Here is a 19,410-nt window from a genome sequence, read left to right as displayed (position 1 = left end):
ATAATTTTTTTTTAAGTTTTATTTACTACTCTCTACACCCAACATGGGGCTTGAACTCATGACCCAGAGATCCAGAGTCACATGCACCTCCAACTCAGCCAGCCAGGTGCCCCAATAATAAAATAATTTTAATAATTATGGAGAAATCACTTGTAGTATTTCGCTTAGCATATACTCATCATTAAACAAGTAAAGGCTCTGGCCCTAAAATATAATCACTAGAAGGTTACAGATTTGTGTTCCTGTATTTATGTTGGACTTTATTTCCCTAGAGTTAAGACAGCAGTATAGCCTTTCCCCAGAGGGCTCTTATCAAGCCTAAATGATTTAAGAGTTGATAATCCAGTTTAAGCATTTATCCTCAATTCTTCCAATAGAAGCAGGGTTTTATGATTATTCTTTCTTACTTAATCTTCATAACAATCCTGCATGGTATGGTAGTATCCCCATTTTACGGATGAGAAAACAGAACCTCAGGGAGATTACCCAACGCAAGAAGAGTGATCTCTGATGAGTGACCAAGCTCTAAGCCTGGTCTCCTGACAACAAATCCTGCAGATCCTTACCACCCGATGTCTCCTATTTCCTGCTCATCAGCATTCTGTCACACACAAAACGCTTCCATCAGTTATCTTGTTCGCTGGGGACTATAATAAAAAATTTGGAAAGAGAGGAGATTGAAATGGTACTTTAAATGAAATTTCTGATTTATCTGTTCAATCTGTTTTCCCTACTACTCATTTTAATAACTAGTCTTTCAAACTAATCGTTAATTTCAGGCCCCTTCTTGACAATATGGAGGAGGTCAAAAGTAAGACTGTTCACAGGGTGCCTGAGTGGCTCAGTCGGTTAAGCATCCAACTCTTGATTTCGTCTCAGGTCATGATCTCATGTTTGTGGGTTTAAGCCCCTCATCTGGCTCTGCACTGACAGTGTAGTAGTGCCTGCTTGGGATTCTGTCTCACCCTCTCTCTCTGCCCCTCACCCACATGTGTGCATGTTCTCTCTCTCTCTCTCTCTCTCTCTCTCTCTCTCAAAATAAATAAATAAAATTTTTAAAAAGGTAAGACTGTTCACATACCTTACATTTGATGAATGCTTAACTTTTCATTTAGTATTGATAAATACTAATATTCACCACAGTATCTGATGTGCTATCTGAATATTTGCATTTGATATTTATAAATATGCAAATAAAAATTAGCATGTAAATATGGTAGAATGTCCCATAGCCTTTATAGTTACAAATACACTGTGTTCGTATTTTTAATTATTTAGTGAGCGTCTACATGTTTCAGACATGTTCTAAGCTCTGGGAGATGGAGTGATGAGTAGAATAGTCAAGTCCCTACTCCCAAGGGTTAAATTCTAGTAGAGGAATACAGACATTGAGCCAATATATAAGAACATATCAGATAATGAAAATACTTATAGGAACTAATAAAAAAACCCTACAAAAGTGTGTATGTATACATCCTTACATGCTAACAATGATACAGTGATCAAAAATATCAAGGGGAGATTTACAGAGTTGAAGATGGATGTGGGAATGTAAAGTTGTTTAGTTGTACTGTTATTTTAAAAATCAGATGTTTAGAGAGAGATCTAAAAGTTCATGATTTGCCACTCTACTGAATAGTATAAGTCACTTTTTTGATTTGGTTCATTTTAGAAAAGAGATTTCACAACTCTCAATGCTTACCTAAATATTGACTTACTTTCAAGTTATTTCCACAATTCTGGCATGAAAATTTATATTTAGTGTCACATTGAAAGGAATTTTTATGTATTTGATTAAATATACGTGTAATAGCTTTTGTAGTTATGGTGTTTTAAGGAAGAAAACAGCACCGTTTTCAAGCTGTAAACAGTCTAGACTTAATCATTTAACCCTGGCTTTTTACAAATGTCGAAGCCACCAAATTACCTAAAATGAAAATTTAAATTAATGAGTTTTTACCATCGGGGAAACCTGAATGAAGAGTACATGGGACCTCTCTGTACTATTTCAGCAGCTTCACGTGAATCTCTATTTCATCTTCTGTAGTTTGTGGAGGACTACGAGCCTACCAAAGCGGACAGCTATCGGAAGAAGGTCGTGCTGGATGGGGAGGAAGTACAGATCGATATCTTGGATACAGCTGGGCAGGAGGATTACGCTGCAATTAGAGACAACTACTTTCGGAGCGGGGAGGGTTTCCTCTGTGTCTTCTCGATTACAGAAATGGAATCCTTTGCAGCCACAGCCGACTTCAGGTGTGTCAGGGACGAGTGCCGTTGTACAGGTGTCCTCCCCAGAAACAAGTGGACAACCAGAGGTGGTTACTTGTTAGTCTTTCCCTCTGCGTGCAGTTGTGTTTATTCCCTCTTTGATGGTAGTGCGTGACTCCATCCACAGTGCATGTACACTTGGGTGTTCCGTGTACGTCGTGTAATCTTCCAGCCATCCCCGTGCCCTCTGTATTGGCGCGTGAGATGGTGGCAGCCTCAGTCCCCAAAGTCTGTTAGGCGTTACTGGAGTATTTCTCTTCAGAGTACAGTACTAATGCTGCTGGAATAGTTGATGCCTGGATCACATAATGGAGCTCTGACCCAGATTTCAGATCTTTCTGTGTTAGTCACTGGCTTTACAGCACCTGTGTGATGCTGAGCGGGCACATCGCCATCCTCCTCACCACACAGATGCCCCGACAGTGCACACCGATTATCTTAATAGAAGTAGGGGTGCCTGGGTGGCTCAGTCGGTGAAGCATCCGACTTCAGCTTAGGGTCATGATCTAGCGGTTTGTGAATCCGAGCCTCACGTCGGGCTCTGTGCTGACAGCTTGGAGCCTGGGGCATGCTTCAGATTGTGTCTCCCTCTCTCTCTGCCTCTCCCCCACTTGTGCTCTGTCTCTCTCTATCAAAAATAAATAAATGTAAAAATAAAATTAATAGAAGTAATAATACCGTAGAGTGGTACACTGGGTTGTGTGATACAATAGTTTTTATATCTCACTTACTATTTGCCTAATCAAATTCTGTCATCCATTTGGTTTGCAGGGAGGCAGTTGGTGAAGGGGAGAGGGGTTCTAAGAGAAATATGCCATGAATAAGTTCTTGAATAGCCTCAGTTACTACATGCGTAATCAAAAGTAGTCTTTTTTTTTTTTTTTTTTTTTAATGTATATTTATTTTTGTTAGAGACAGAGCACAAGTGGGGGAGGGGCAGAGAGAGGGAGACACAGGATCCAAAGCAGGCTCCAGGCTCTGGGCTGTCAGCACAGAGCCTGACACGGGGCTCGAACTCACAAACTGTGAGATCATGACCTGAGCCGAAGTCGGACGCTTAACCGGCTCGAACTCACAAACTGTGAGATCATGACCTGAGCCGAAGTCGGACGCTTAACCGACGGAGCCACCCAGGCGCCCCAAAAGTAGTCTTTAATTATATGTTTTTTATTTCTGTTTAAGTGTTTGCCTTGGTATAAGGGACACAAAAGAAGCATGTGGTGAACCCTCTGTTTTCTTTTTTTTAGTTTTTGTTAACGTTTTATTTGTTTTTGAGACAGAGAGAGACAGAGCATGAACGGGGGAGGGGCAGAGAGAGAGGGAGACACAGAATCGGAAGCAGGCTCCAGGCTCTAAGCCATCAGCCCAGAGCCCGACATGGGGCTCGAACTCACGGGACCGCAAGATCGTGACCTGAGCTGAAGTCGGACACTTAACCGACTGAGCCACCCAGGCATCCCGAACCCTCTGTTTTCAAGATGCACACAGCCTAGATGATGAAGGCCTGAAACCAAGAGCAAGGTAGTGACAGAGTAGGAGACGTGGGCAGTGATGATTACAGGGACCAGGAGAGGAAAGGAGCTCAGAGGCCTTCTTGAGATAGATGAGCATGAAGGATGAGAAGGATTTCCACAGATAAGGAAAGAAGTTTTCCGGCACTTGAGCAAAAACTGAACCTGGGCTTATATAAAGCCTCCTTTCCGTGTGCATTCGGAAGTGTCAAGAACTCAGGGAATCTCAAGGACAAAACATGTCATTGAGAAACTTTTAAAATGCACATCTATTTGTAAAATTAACTTTGTTGTCTCTAAAGAAGGAGTTATGTATGGGATAAAGTGCACACAGTGGCAGGCCCTGCTAACTTACAGTCCTGGGAGACGTGTTGAAAGTTAGAGAACTGTCAGTGCTTATTCACTCATTCAGCACATATTTGAGCGCTTATTATGGAGCAAGTCCTGTTCTAGGTGATGGGATAAATGTGTCACCATAGTTGCCAAAGCCAAAGTGGTGTCTCAAGGGAATAAAGAGAGTAAGAATCTTGGGCTGTGGCTTTTACAGAAAATAAGTGAATCATTCATTACTCTTCTGTTGTCCCTCCAGTGTGTTGCCCTTCCCATAACAGTCCCAGTGACTCAGTGGCGACACAGGAAAGGCATTTTTGAGACAGTCCGAGTGGTTGCGCTCCACCTGGTCTGACCCGCAGAGTGTGGCACCAGCGGCGGCTCCTCTCTTCAGCCTTCCTGGGCCTCCTGTCCCCAGGGCGGAACCCACTGCTTGCTCCTCTGTGTGCAGAGTGCCTGCCCCCCCTCTGAGAGCACACTCGCTGCACTTGTAGCATCAGCTTGATTTGCATGTGTGTTTCCTGACCAGGAGAAAACTCTTGAGAGCAGGACCCATTTCCTATCCACCTGAGGATCCCCGGGACCCATATTTGGTACCGTTCCTGGCATGTATCATACAGGGCATGTTTAGTAGACGTTTGATAGGAATGTTAGAAAATGTTCTTTTTTTTTTTCTGGTTCTCACTTTTCTTATGTCAAAAATGAAAAAGTTGGACCAGTTTTTAAAAGTACTTTCCTATTCTAAAATTCTATAATAGCCTCTAAAACTCCGCTTAAAGGGAGCATCACATTAAGTAAAATGCGTAGGAAGGTTGTAGATATAGCAATGCCTTTCTCTGACATCCAGGAAAGTAGCTAATTAAAACCAGCTAATTAACTCTCATGAATATTGTCTTCTCACCTCTGAACCCAGAAGGTCCAGGCTTTCCAACGCCACATTTCTGATAGCATTAATCACACTGTATTTTCAGTATTGGTCTTCCTGGAGCATTGGACTCAGTAACTTATGAGGTATTTATTAAGAAATAAGTTGGGGCGCCTGGGTGGCGTAGTCGGTTGGGCGTCCGACTTCAGCCAGGTCACGATCTCGCGGTCCGTGAGTTCGAGCCCCGCGTCAGGCTCTGGGCTGATGGCTCAGAGCCTGGAGCCTGTTTCCGATTCTGTGTCTCCCTCTCTCTCTGCCCCTCCCCTGTTCATGCTCTGTCTCTCTCTGTCCCAAAAAAAAAATAAATAAATAAACGTTGAAAAAAAAAAAAAATTAAAAAAAAAAAAAAAAAAAAGAAATAAGTTAATGACTATATCTACATGCAACCAGAAGTACTAGTCACAAATGCCAGAGTCAGTCTCTGGTGGTTAGTGAGATTAAGTGGTAAGTCAGGTGTTGTTAACATCTTAGTGTGAGGCTGTTGATCACAAAGGAAACTGGTTAAGGAGGTAACAGCAAATTTGTTGTCACCAGCAGTAGAAAAAGATTTGGACTGGCTGATATCCCCTTCACAAATACGTCATGAATTTAATAGTAGTGATGGTGAGTGTTGACATGCTCTTTGCAAGAGATCATGTGGATGGTAGACAACATCACAGGCCTGTAGTACAGCTTAGCATGTGTCACAAGTCCCTGTGCCTGGCTGACATTGTAACTTCCTAAAAGGATGGATAATAGGCTAAGTACCAGTCAGTGGAAGATGGAGGTGACTATATGGTCTACAATCTGTTCACGGTAGAAAAACTAGGAATTAAAAAAAAAAAAAAAATTAGGGGGACCTGGGTGGCCCAGTCAGTTAGCATCTGATTCTTGATTTTGGCTCAGGTCATGATGTCACAGTTCATGGGATTGAGCCCTGTGTCGGGATCAGGAACTGGGTGCGGAGCCTGCTTAAGATTCTCTCTCTCTCTCCCTTTGTCTGTGCCACTCCCTCTCTCTCTGTCTCTCTTTTTCTCTCTCTCAAAAAAAGAAAGAAAAACTAGGAATTCAGGTCCAAAGAGCTGCCTACAAACACTGAGTCTGTTAGAATATTTACAACAACATCGGAAATCAGGTGAATGAAGTGATACGAAAGGTAGTAACACTGCCTAATACTCATACAGTGCTCACCACACACCAGACACTTCGAAGCATTAACAAGACAAGCCAGATACTAGCAAATTTCATGGATTCTAAGGCACCCATTTTTTACATCTTATCTCTTAAAATCAGAAGCACAAAATCTAAGAAGCACAAAATGGACAAATCTGAGATCAAGGCTTGATTAAGATTCATACTCAGTCTCTCAAATCTATCTTATCATGATAGATCCTCGCAAAACCAGGTATACTCTGCTGACCTGTCATCCCAATAATCCCTTTAATTTTCTCGTTTTTCTCTTAGTCTGAACTATATGTGTTCCTGTAGTTCCAATGTCTTTTAATAATTTCAGAGGGGAGGCACCGGTAAGTTAGCAAGAAAGTGTTGATTTTATAAGAAAACCACTTTCTCCAACACAGTAATAATAATGATTAAGAACAGCTAACGTTTACTGAATATTTACTACGTGCTGGGCACAACTCTAAGTACTTTGCGTTTCATCCTCAATAGCAACCTTATAAGGAAGGTATTATTGTTAGCCCCATGTTACGCATGGGAAACTGAGGCAAAGAAGTACTTTGCTCACAGTCGCCTAAGAAGGACAGAGAGCCATGATACCTTTGGAACTGGTGACAGCATATAACTTCTCTGTGAATACAAAAGCTGTACTCCAGAGCAGACTTGCAGAGATTTCTGGCATGTGTGGGGTTTTTTAAAACATTTAGTAGGACCATTGATATGATGTAATAGGAATGGCACTCTCTCCCTCTGTGGTCTTCCTCCCCAGATCCCATGACCCCAATTTAATCATGAGAAAAACATCAGACAAATACCAGTTGAGAGATTTTCTACAAATTAGCTGACCAGCACGTCTCAAAACTGTCAAGGTCATCAAAACCAAGGCAAGTCTGAGAACTGTCAGAGTCACATGGAATCTAAGGCAATATGACAGCTAAATGTCATGTGGTGTCCTGGATGGGATCTTAGGACAGGAGGGAAAAACTGAAAACATCTGAATAAAATTTGGACTTCAGCTAATAATGATGTATCAAGATTGGTCCCTTCGCTATGATAAATGTACCACACTGACGTAAGGTGTTAACAGTAGGGGAAACAGGGTGTGGAGAATACGGGAACTCTCTTCACTGTCTTCACTACTTTTTGCAAATCTAAAACCATCCTTATTACGTTGAAAGCTTATTTTCAAAAACACTTGGAGGAAGTAGCCTTTGACACTTTGATTTTGTGCCTCCACTACCATATTGCTACTCTTCAGTGTATTTTCCCTTTGACGGTGAAGTGTGTAATTCAAGTGGTTGGTGGTAGAATAAGGAAGAGGTGCAGCACACGCCCTACCGTGCCAAGAATGAGTTAATTGTTGTTATGTAGACACACACACGTAAAGGCTAATGGCAGATGGTGTTCGTTATTTTGTTAGCTTAACCTGTGGGGGTGATATTAATATTTCTTTCTCATTTTCTTTTATCCAGGGAGCAGATCTTAAGAGTAAAAGAAGATGAGAATGTTCCATTTCTGCTGGTTGGTAACAAATCAGATTTAGAAGATAAAAGGCAGGTTTCTGTAGAAGAGGCAAAAACCAGAGCCGACCAGTGGAATGTCAACTATGTGGAAACATCTGCTAAAACTCGAGCTAATGTTGACAAGGTAAAGGGTGGCTGTCCTTACTGCTACATCACGTTAATAAGTAATAAGCTGATTTGCTTTAACTCAGCTGCATTTTGTCCAGAGATTTGTGAAACTTTCAAATGGTGATTTAGTATGTGCTGATTATTATCTGCCCTAAATGCTCAAGTGCAACATGTTAGGCATTTCTCACTTCACCTTGTCCTCAGGCTCCCAAGAGACATTAAAACATGAGACACCACAGCTAAGTGGTTTTTTTCTAGCGCTAACAGGATTTCTGACCCGAATCGCTGCCTTTTCTTAATTTTTCTTTTTTCTTACCCTGAGCGGCTGGATAATTTAGAAGTGTCCTCTGAGCTGACACCTGCCTAGCCCTATTTAAGTTCTCGAAAGTAAAGGTACCTCCGAAGACAAAGGATCCCCAGATAAGAGGGCTTTGAAATCTGTTACTACACCTATGCCCCTACCCTCACCTCTGTTTCCCCCTGAGCCCTCTTCTTTGTCCACATTGGCCCTTCGCCGAGTCCAGGCCAGGAACACCCTTGCCTTGTTCCTGGGAACCTGCCCACATACGTTATTTCATCCTGCTGCCAAGACCTGCGTCTTCAGTGTTTAGGAGGACTGAGGCACCGTCCCCTTGAGCCCTCCACACACGGCCTCTTTTGGCCTCCAAGCATCTAAGCTCTACTGAGTGCCTCTCAAACTCTAACTGGCAGAAGTATCTATGAAACTTAATACACATGGATTCCTGGGTCTTACCCCCAGAGATTTTGCTTCATTTGCTGTGGGGTGGGACCTGAGAATTTGCATTTCTAGGAAGCTCCAGGTGGTACAGACTGTGGCCTGGTGGACCACAATTTGAGTAACACTGCTCTGGGTGGCTTTAAGTTTTAGTGAACTGGTCTGCTTGTGCCTGTAGACTCGTAATACCAATACAGAAATCATTAGGTTAAAAAAAATTAGTCTTTCTTTTCATTTGCTGTGGGGTTTTTTTTTTTTTTAAGTTTATTTAGTTTGAGAGAGTATGCATGAGCAAGTAGAGGAGGGGCAGAGAGAAAGAGAGACAGACAGACAGACAGTCCCAAGCAGGGTCCGCAGTGTCAGCACAGAGCCCAACACGGGGCTCAAACTCACAAACCATGAGATCATGACACGAGCCAAAGCCAAGAGTTGGACACTCGACCAACTGAGCCACCCAGGCACCCCCAATTACTGTAGGTCTTTAGGTAATGTCACTATACTGTCTTAAGCTGATTAGATTTCTTGTCACATGGTGAGATTCCTGTAGTTCCAAGAGATCTGTACAAAATGAGTGTTATAAGATTTCTACATAGTCTATACCAGTTTTCTCCAAAGTTATGGCAAATGTATTTAAAGTACTAATAAAAATAGGTTTTAAAGTTCAGTGTGTTTGGGGTTTTGAAAGGCAGCATTGAATATTAGTGTGTGTGTGTGTTTCGTTTCTTCCAAACTGATGAGCAATTGTAGAACACACTCTAAAACCTGTTCAAACTAAGGACAGTGGGTCCAAGAGGTGAGCAGTAACCACAAAAGGTATGGAGCGGTCATTATAACAATCTCTGTGCTGTCATCTGCTGGCGTGAATTTTTTGCCATATGCATGTATTTTCAAAAGAGGAAAGTTGAAAGTATAGGGCTATTTTAGTTACTCTGGCTGTGTAACAAAATATACCCCCAAAACTTATGGGTGAAAGTAACCATTTATTATGCTCATGGAATCTCTGGGCCAAAGTTTTGGACAGATCACAGTGGAGTTGGCTCGTCTCTGTTCCACAGTGTCTCATGCCTCAGCTGAAAAGCTTGAAGTCTGGGAACTGGAAGCATCTTCAGTTAGGTTCTGTTCTTTTCTTTCTTTTTTTTTTTTTTTCAATTTTTTTTTTAATGTTTGTTTATTTTTGAGAGAGAGAGAGAGAGACAGAGAGACCGTGTGAACAGGGGAGGGGCAGAGAGAGTGAGACACAGAATCCGAAGCAGCCTCCAGGCTCCAAGCTGTCAGCACAGAGCCCCATACGGAGCTCGAACCCACAAACCATGAGATCATGACCTGAGCCAAAGTCAGAAGCTTAACTGACTGAGGCATCCAGGCCCTCTGATTAAGTTCTAAAGACTGTCCACACGTGCCTGATCCAGGCAGTTGACACTGGCTGTTGTCCAGGGATGGCTCGGTTCCTCACCATGTAACCTTTTCTGTTGTGTCCTACTTTAGGCTTTCTTAGAGCAAGAGCCAGTGTCACAAGAGAATAAGAACCAGGCAGAAACCATGTCACCTTTTATGACCTAGGCAGGGAAGTTACTCAGCATTATTTCCACTTCATTCTGTCGGCTGGAGTAGTCGCAGGTCCTACCCAGGTTTGGGAGGAAGGAGAATGGACTCCACATGCTGATGGAGAATGGTAAGATGCTGGAAGAGTGCGTAGGGAGTATTGCTGTGGCCGGTTTTGCAAAGTATCGTCTGTACTCAAGGGTCACCTCTCCAAAGCAAAATTACATTAAATGTGGACGCTTATAAACCAAGGTACGGGGGCAGAGCAGGGTGGGGGTGGGCGCCTGGGTGATTCAGTCGGTTGAGCGTCCAACTCTTGATTTTGGCTCAGGTAATGATCTCGCAGTTCATGGGATCGAGCCCCACGTTGGGATCCACATCAAGTGTAGAGCCTGCTTAAGATTCTGTTTTCCTTTGCCTGCCCCCCCACTTGCACGGATGCACACTCAGATAGATAGATAGATAGAAAGATAGATACAAGTTCATATGGAATACTGTAACTTGATGTACTACTCACCCTGAGGAGTGACTGCCAGATAAAATACCTCAGTGGCTAAATAAAAGTAACTTGCAGCAACTATTCAGTTTCTAGAATTAGGTTATATTTGGTTTCTTGCTGAGGAAATAATGTTAATAGGTAAAGGAGCTAATATTCAATGGTGTCTGTAAGACCCAGGCACTGTGGCCAGCACAGACCATTTGTCTTTAACTCTGTAAGGCATACTCTTCTCGTGCTCACTGTTTAGATGCAGAAAAGAAGTGGAAAGATTATACACCTAATTCAACTTCAAAAGGCCTGTGATGGCATCCGCTGGCTCTGGGTGCAGCCAACCCTGGTGCCCGTGTCATTTCTGCACTGTTTTACTCGACACAATGGTGTCTCCTGTGGTGTCTCCCAGGCTGTATGTCGCCCGCTACTGGAAGCCTGGCACAGATTGTTGGGGGGTGGCAAGTGTTAATACTGGCTCCTATTAAACTGGCATGTATCTTGTTTGTCACAAAAAACAAATACTAGCTCCCTACAAGAGTAAGGTCTCATGTCTTGTCCTCATCTGGATTCCAAATAGACCGTTGGGTTGAAGTTTCAAAGAGGCAGATTTTCAATCCTCCCTGTGAAAAGCTTCAGGACCATCAGAGTGGTTGAGCCGCCTCGAGAGGGAGAGAGAGAGGGGGGGGGGGGAGGGAGAGGGAGACGGGGCCTCGCCTGTCGCAGAGGCCATGCCTGTCACAGAGGAGTCACCCAGAGGCAGAGGACCACATGGAAAACCTGCTTGTGGACTCACTGGATGCCAGGTTCATCTGACGACCTTGTTAGTAGCCTTCTAGCTAAATGCTCCGGCTCTTTAAATCATGGCTCCAAGGTTGCTCTTAATTTTTTTTTTTTTTAAGGTTGCTCTTAATTTTTAAGGAACATCTTGGAGTAATGGAAACAGATTGAGCAAGTAGATGTCAAAAAGGAGAGTGTGATTTATTACGTCAGGAGAGCCAATTTAGGTTGGGGAAAGAATTATAGGAGAAATGTAGTCTGTTTATTTTTAAGTGTTTTCATTAAAAACATGAACACATGCTTATTATATAAAGAAAAATCTGTAATAAGGAGAAAAAGTGAGTCACTCCCCTCCCCTTCCTGTAAGGTAACCAACCACTGCTGATCAGGTGTGTCTTTCCAGACATTTATCTACACTTACAGACCGGCGTGTAGAATCTGAGGGAAAGCTTGTGTTTGCTTGTTTTCCCCCCATATAAATAGGACTTTTGTAGTGTATGTAGCACATTTATATACATATGGTGTATATACAACTTATATATAGTATTTCTGTGTATGTAGAACATGTATTTCTGTAGTTTGCTTTGTAAATTTCATAACAGATGTAGTTCTTTCCATGCCGTTACATATAGACATACCACATTCTTGTAAACATCTAGGAAGTGTTTCATAGTTGGGCTTTTTCGTAATTCAGCCATTTTCCCGTGAGTGACGTGCCGATTGCCCGCTGTGTCTTCTCTCACAGCAGTGCTGCGGTGAGCTTTCTGTGCACCCATGCAAGGTGCATTGTGAATTTTAATAACAGGGTGCCCTCCAGAAAGCGTCCTTACTTGCACCAAAACCCTCTCCCCACTGTCTTCCCAGCACCAGGTAAAGCAACCTTTCAAAGTCACCGGGGAGGTGGCTAAACCATTGTTTCTTGATAATTAATGAGACATGTTGTAGTTGATTCATGGGCCATTCCATTTGTACATTTTCTGTGAACTCTGAAATTACTTTCTTTTCTGCCCATTGATCTTACGGCTTTATTATTTTGATTCCTAAAGCGTACTTTTTATGGTAAAGACATTAACCGTTTGTCCATTTATATCTGTTGTGGATATTGTCTCCTAATCCATACTACATCTTCTAACTTGGCTGATTCTTGTCTTTTACCATGGAAAAACACTAGGGATTATGTTGTGAAATCTTTCAGTGTTTTCCTTTCTGACTCGTGGGTTCTGTGGCTTTCTTAGAAAAGCTGTCTCCCATCCTAAACTTAAAAACAATTAAAAAGTTAAAAAAAACTTACCTATAATTTTTTCCCTTCTTTTTTGTTGGCTTTTATGGTAGATCCTTAATCTGTTTGAAAATTTAATATTGTCTAAGTGCTTAAAACAAAGAAGGCAGAGGTTTAGATTTAAGCTAATGTCTGTTGATGCTTTTCAAAAGAGAGGTGTTTGTCGTTTCTAGTAACTTTTGTTTTTTCAGCTGTAAGTATTGTAAGCCTAGCATTCTGAGCCTGTTTGTATGTTTATCTAGTTTTGTCTTATTTTGACTTGTGTGAGAAGGATATCCTGTGATCTCTACTCTGGATTTAGAAGAGCCAAATTTTGTGTATACCAGGTTGCCCTAAAATGGGAATGGGAAAAGAAAGGAGACAGGAGAAGAAGAGGTGGGAGCAAACAGAGAAAAGTAATTTTGAAAAGTGTCTATATTAAAAAAAGTCAAAGGCAGCCCTGCGCTTTGGGGATGATCATGTGCTTGAGGTTGTCGAAGCCAACCCTTTATTCTTTTTTATTTTTATTTTTTTAGAGAGAGAGAGAGAGAGAGAACACGCAAGTGGGGGAGAGGGGCAGAGAGAGAGAGAAAGATTGAATCCCAAGCAGGCATCACACTCAGCACAGAACCTAACACAGGGCTTGATCCCACGACCCTGAGATCATGACCTGATCCGAAATCAAGAGTTGGACACTCAGCCACCTGAGCCACCCAAGCACCCCCACAGCCCTTTATTCTTATCCCTAGTTACGCGTGTCCTTCCATATGGCCGTTGGAACAGAGCTTCCATTAGCTTTAGCTCATTATAGTAGCTGATGCAGACTTTACAAGTTCCCCACGGCGTTTGCTAGTCACGATGACCTTGGCGATTTCTAATAGAGATTCATTTGAAGTTCACTGCGGATACTTATCTAAAATTAGAAATTAAACCTTCTTCTGATGTCTATTCCATAGTGATAAGTCCACATCTGAAAGCCGCAGGGGAGTCCTCGGATATTACACATAGCTAGTTTGGAAGCGTCCTGCCCCAATGGCCAACTGTGGACTCGAAGCACAGGGTTCTGAAATCTCCATCCTGGGGAAGCCGAGCCCGTGGGCCCATGGGGTCTGTGTCACCTGTGTGTTTTGGTCTCCTGCATCCTCTGTGGATGTTCTTTGCTTACTTTTTCCCTGTTTTAACCATTCCCCTCACCTTGTGTGTTGGTCCTGTGTCCATTTGACTTAACCCACTAGTCTCTGATTGTTCCTTGCCTTATTTTTTTTTTTAATAGCCTCCTTGCTTTCTGACTGACTTTTTGTTTTTCACTCCAGATCAGGAATCGGCCACTTTGTCTAAGAAACGCTGGTTCCCTTGGCAGGAATGGTATTTAGCAGCCAAAGCCTGGGGACTAATTTGCTTATTGCTGTTGGGCTGTCATTGCTTTGTGTCCCTTCAGTGAAGTGCTGGCACATATGTATTCTTACAAGGAAGCAAATCCTGAGAGCCCACCGTTACTTCTGATTCAGGTTTAGCACTTGGGATTTTGACCCCTCTTCTCTTACACTGGAAGTCTTGGTTCCTAACCCACATCAACATAATTACTCCCTTACACTGTCCTGTAGCATCTGTATAAAACTGTTCAAAAGGACGATACCACTGCTACTAGTAACAGCCAAGTTACAAAGTGATGTTGGAGATCTGTCTTTTTTATTTGTTGAGCTTTTGTTTTTGTTTTTCTGTTCGGCTTCTCTTCTGAGACGTACATTCTGTATACTGTGTTTTAAAGTCCCTCGAAATAATCCTGTCCCCCGTAGGATTATGTCACCAACTCTACGTATAGTCTTATTTGTTTTAGTTTGATTCTCAGTTTTTGTGTCCAGTTTCATTTTTTAAGACGTAAGACATGTCCATTTCCAAAATAGAAGTTGTATAACGAGATGCATTCAGAGATGCCTCACTGTTCCCTGTACCCTGTTCCCTTCATCCTCAAAATAATACTAGTGTTTGGTTTCATTGTTTCTACTTCACATGCAGGCGGATCCACGTAACCCATATTCTACACACGCACAGGATCACTCTCTACCTGTGCTTTTCGGCGCCTTGCTTTTCCAGTCGGTCTCCTTTAGAGAGCTGGAGGCATGTTTGAAAAGGCACACTGGCCGTTACGTAACCCACATTTGTTGACTTAACAGCATTCAGAATGCACAAGCTAACCAGAATTTTTTAAATGTTTGTTTTTAATCGGTGTGGTGTCACTTCTTATTTCATGCTCTTGAGAAAAATAAAAAAATAAAATAGAAGTAATAACTGAATTTTTTAATTCAGAATTTGGGTATAAACCATAAAAGTTATTCATCCATTCATCATACACGGACATAACTATTCGTGTACAGTGTGAGCCCTTATCCTTCTAGGCCCTTGTCTGTCTTCACTCAGACATTTGCTATTGATATTTAACTTTTGAGTTGTTACATTAGTAATTTTTAAATTATTATACTAATATCTCTCCTTTGCCAGTTTCTAAACATCAAGACAGACTTGATAAATTCTTAGCCTCTGGTATCAAAATGACAAAGGAAGCACTCACTTTCCTTAGCTTTGTTTCTAAAAATGGACCTGAGGAAAAACCAGTTATTAAATATAAATTTTGTTAAACATAAATTAATTACTTTTAAAGATGAACTGGTAAGATACATTTATTAATTGTAAATTGCTCAAAGACGGTCCATTGAATTTTGTCTTTGGAGCTATCATCACTTGTCTTGAAAGTTGGGATGGGAAGATCAGGTTATATTTTGTGAACATTTCTACCAAAAAGCATAACTCAGAACATTTCCCGATTTTCCCAGTGTACTTGAAGAAGACTCTAGTTTTGTGCTTTCCTGTCCCTACATGCCTCAAACAGGAGCTCTTTTTTTTTTTTTTTTAATGTTTATTTATTTTGAGAGAAAGAGAGCACGCATGGGTGGGGGAGGGGCAGAGATGGGGAGAGAGAATCCCAAGCCGGCTTCACACTCAGTGCAGAACCCAGAGCCCAACACGGGGCTCGATCCCACGACCACAAGGTCACAACCTGAACTGATATCAGGAGTCAGACTCTCAACCAACAGGGCCACCCAGGTGGCCCCCAGACAAAAGCTCTTAAGTAGTTACTCTTACTTATTCCCAAGGTTTACTGCTCCGGTTCCAAGAAGTACCAAGCTCACACTATCTGGTGGCTTTATTTACCCTATTTTCTTCTTTCTAGGTATTTTTTGACTTAATGAGGGAAATTCGAGCCAGAAAAATGGAAGACAGCAAAGAAAAGAATGGAAAAAAGAAGAGGAAAAGTTTAGCCAAGAGAATCAGAGAAAGATGCTGCATTTTATAATCGAAGTCCAAACTCCTTTCTTATCTTGACCATACTAATAAATATAATTTATAAGCATTGCCATTGAAGGCTCAATTGACTGAAATTACTTTAACGATTTGGAAATTGTTATGTATCACTAAAAGCATGAATTGGAACTGCACTGAGAGTCAAAATCACTTAAAAAAGAAATTAATGTGGCTTCACCAAGAAGCAGAGTTCAACTTCTCTCATAATTGCCTACATTTATCGCGGTCCTGAATGTAGCGTATGGGCTTGTGTGTCGCGGGCAGTCTTTCTGGAACTGTTAGAGCCGAGACGGGGTGGGAGGGATGAGAGGAAAGGCTACTTCCTCTGGTTTATTACAAAGCTTAAATTTTATATCATTTTAAAATGTCTTGGTCTTCTACTGCCTTGAAAAATGACAATTGTGAACATGGTAGTTAAACTGTACCACTTTTTTTTAACCATTGTTATGCAAAATATAGAAGAAAAGTTATTGGCATGATTGTTGCATATAGTTAAATTGAGAGTAATTCATCTGTGAACCTGCATTAATTACCTGGTGATTAACGTAGAAAAGTGATGTAAACTTGTACATGGAAATTTTTGAATATGCCTTAATTTAGAAACTGAAAAGTACCCGGTTGTGTCATTCTGGATGTGTCCCCGCTGGTGCCGTGGGCCCCTTGCCCCACGTGTCCTGGTGAGAGTATTTGCCTGGTATGGAGTACAACTTTTGTATAGACGATTCTTGCAAAATAACTGTCTGCTAGGAGTCTGTCCAAACTTAAAATGTGTGCCATACTCTGGTTCTCGAAAGTAAGGGTCCAGAGCTCCTTGATCGCTTTTCATTAACCGTAAGGTAGTTTGACATGAAGGGCCAGCCCATACTTGTAAGATAATTGTAGACTGTGGGGATTCAGTACAGTTGTTTCGGTGAACCCTCGGTCCCTGGAACTCCCTTTTTACAAGTGGTGAGCGTGTGTTAAGTTGTTGGTCTCTCGGGAGCAGGGCACAGGAAAGGTGTCGTTAATGCTAATGCATTTTGCACTAGAACATTCGGGACGGTGTGCGTGCTTGCGGCCGGTTCATTTCTACATTTGCACTTAGGAGGTGACAGTTTGGCTGCGGGAGAGTTACTGGGAGTCCTGTAGTCTGTGTTCATAATGGAGAACACCGGAGCCACACTTTCCTAACGCTAACATCACGCAGTGAACCCCGAGTATGGTGCAGAAGGCATGTTTGGCATCTGCAGACCGAACACCAGCCTGTGTCGCCCTGGCGTGCCGTGCCCACTGGAGGAATTCTAGCATGCTGTTTGGGAACATAATTTCAATGGGAAATATACCACTGTCCAGATTTTTGTTATCTTCTTCAGAATGGGGCTAAGACGGCTAATTCAATAAACTTTGTCTTTCTTTTTGCTCAGTCCTGATTTCAACAAGTGAAAAATGCATTCAGGCGTTCCAGGTAACGGGTGTGTATGTGAAGTTAACAAAAATAGGCTTTTTAGGAACTCAGCTCTTTAGATATTACATCTGACTTGTCATGTTAAATATTTGTCCTTAAAGGGTTTGAGATGTACATCTTCCGTTTCGTATTTTTCATAGGCTATGCCGTGTGCAGAATTCAAGTTACCAATGTAACCCTGGCCCCGTGGGCCCGGCGGTCTCCGTGTGTACTCATCACAGTCTTATTTAACCAGGGGTCCTAACCACTAACATTGTGACTTTGCTTTGAGACCTTTCCTCTCCTGGGTACTGAGGTGCTATGAAGCCAACTGACAAAGACGCATCACATGTCTTAGGCTGATGCCACTACCCGATTGGTTTATTTGCAATTTGAGCCATTTAAAGACCAATAAACTTCCTTTTTTTAAATGCTTGTGGTGTTACTTGATGTTTACAATATATGTAACATGTAAAATTCAGACGACCCGACCTGGGCCTCTTCATCAGAGATTTTAAAGCCGCTGAGTGTCTTGAACTCTCAGTTTAGGGCTTTCTTTTGAGTGATGCCAGATTTCCTGGATAATAAAGTCATTGCTCAGGCTCAGGGAGGGCTCAGAAATGGGAGGACCCCATGTGCACGATTACGTGGAAGATACCGTTATGCGGTCACAACTGCGCATTACTTTTAGAAGACTGCCAAACTAAAATGGCTGGGGGCCAGCTTTATATCGTGTTCTAATCAGAATGATCCCCAGAGACCATTTAATTCCCAAATTGTGGCAGGAGTAACCATGCTGTTACCTACCATTCCTTTCTTTTCTTTCTTTTTCCTTCCTTCCTTCCTTCCTTCCTTCCTTCCTTCCTTCCTTCCTTCCTTCTTTTTTTCTTTCTTGTTGATAAAGTAAAAATTTGGTTTATTCATCTGTTCATGACACAGTACACAAGAGGCAAAGCGTTTCACATAGATGTCCCTTCCAACTCCCTGGAATGTTCATTTCTTTCACTAAAAAGACTAGACATGAGAGGCAGACGGTGCTTAGGCAACTGAAATAAAGATGGTGAGGGGACACTGCTAAGGTCATCCTCACGGGGACGGGCACAAGGGGACTGTCAGTCACAAGCTATCTTCTAAAACTTAGCTGGAAACAAAGGAGCACCACTCCTGGCCGCTCCTGCTGTCATGGGCCTCGGTCACCCCCATCACACAGGTATGGCAACACTTTCTGATGGTTGCCCTTCCTGTCTTGCTGGATGCTGTAGTATGGGGGCTTGCTGTACGTTCTCATGAATTCAGACCTCATTTTCACCAGGTCCGCTGCACTGCGAGAGACCATGATTCTAGTCAGGATTTTATCGTGAGTATCCTTGCCCTTCATGGAGTCGTACAGTCAGCAGAATACTGGGGCTTGTCCTGAATGCACTAGACCGGGTTCAGGAAAACCTCTTCCAGGTGTCCTTTGACTCCTTGATGCTCTCCAGCATGTCATAGCTCAGTAGCTTTTTATCCCTGGAAGTAGCCAGACACTTTCTGGAGGTGACACACTCTTCACTCATGATGCAGATCCACTTGAACACATCAGTTCCTTTCCTCTTCACTCCAGCATCCTAGAGATCCTGGGCATCTTGGTCAGTCGGTTTATGATCGATGACAGAGTCGTCTTCCGTTCTACCCTTTTTGAGGGCAACCGTCGGCTTGCAGAAGTCACCAGATGTGTCAGAAACGATGTCCTCCAGATCAGTCTTGTACATTTCCTTGTAGATTCTGTTAATTTCTTGAAGCTCCTGGTTGGTCCTTGAGCAGATGATCTCAATGAAAGAGTCCCCATCAGTCCCTAGCCCCTTCAGCTCAGAAGCATCACACGGAGCAGGTGGCTGGACAAGGCTAACTTCAGAGCTGATGCAAGTTTCTTTTTGGTCCTTCTCTGGTAGGCAAAGGCAATATCCTCTGTTCTTGCTGCGGTTGGTCAAAATGTTGACAATGGTGACCTCATCCACA

At 42.4% G+C, this 19,410-nt stretch overlaps 1 protein-coding gene and 1 long non-coding RNA gene across 3 annotated transcripts in view; one reads left to right on the top strand and one right to left on the bottom strand.

The window, feature by feature from the left end:
- RALA (RAS like proto-oncogene A) overlaps positions 1–17,843 on the top strand; it is a 72,950-nt gene extending 55,107 nt beyond the window's left edge. For both annotated transcript variants that reach the window (XM_045494361.1, XM_045494362.1), the window contains 3 exons: positions 2,048–2,256; positions 7,668–7,842; positions 15,859–17,843. In XM_045494361.1, coding sequence (XP_045350317.1) covers positions 2,048–2,256; positions 7,668–7,842; positions 15,859–15,981 — 507 coding nt within the window. In that variant the 3' untranslated portion in view covers positions 15,982–17,843. The remainder of the gene's footprint in view (positions 1–2,047; positions 2,257–7,667; positions 7,843–15,858) is intronic.
- LOC123606251 lies at positions 6,934–19,270 on the bottom strand. Its single transcript, XR_006716189.1, has 4 exons — positions 19,137–19,270; positions 18,954–18,963; positions 11,667–11,671; positions 6,934–6,945 (listed from the first exon to the last, which is right to left on the bottom strand). It is a non-coding gene; the product is annotated as an uncharacterized LOC123606251 (long non-coding RNA).
- Between the last annotated feature and the right edge of the window lie 140 nt (positions 19,271–19,410).

Source organism: Leopardus geoffroyi, chromosome A2, assembly GCF_018350155.1.
Source record: "Leopardus geoffroyi isolate Oge1 chromosome A2, O.geoffroyi_Oge1_pat1.0, whole genome shotgun sequence".
NCBI lineage: Eukaryota > Metazoa > Chordata > Mammalia > Carnivora > Felidae > Leopardus > Leopardus geoffroyi.
Note: the sequence above shows the minus strand (reverse complement) of the source record. Positions and strands in the feature narration are given on the sequence as shown.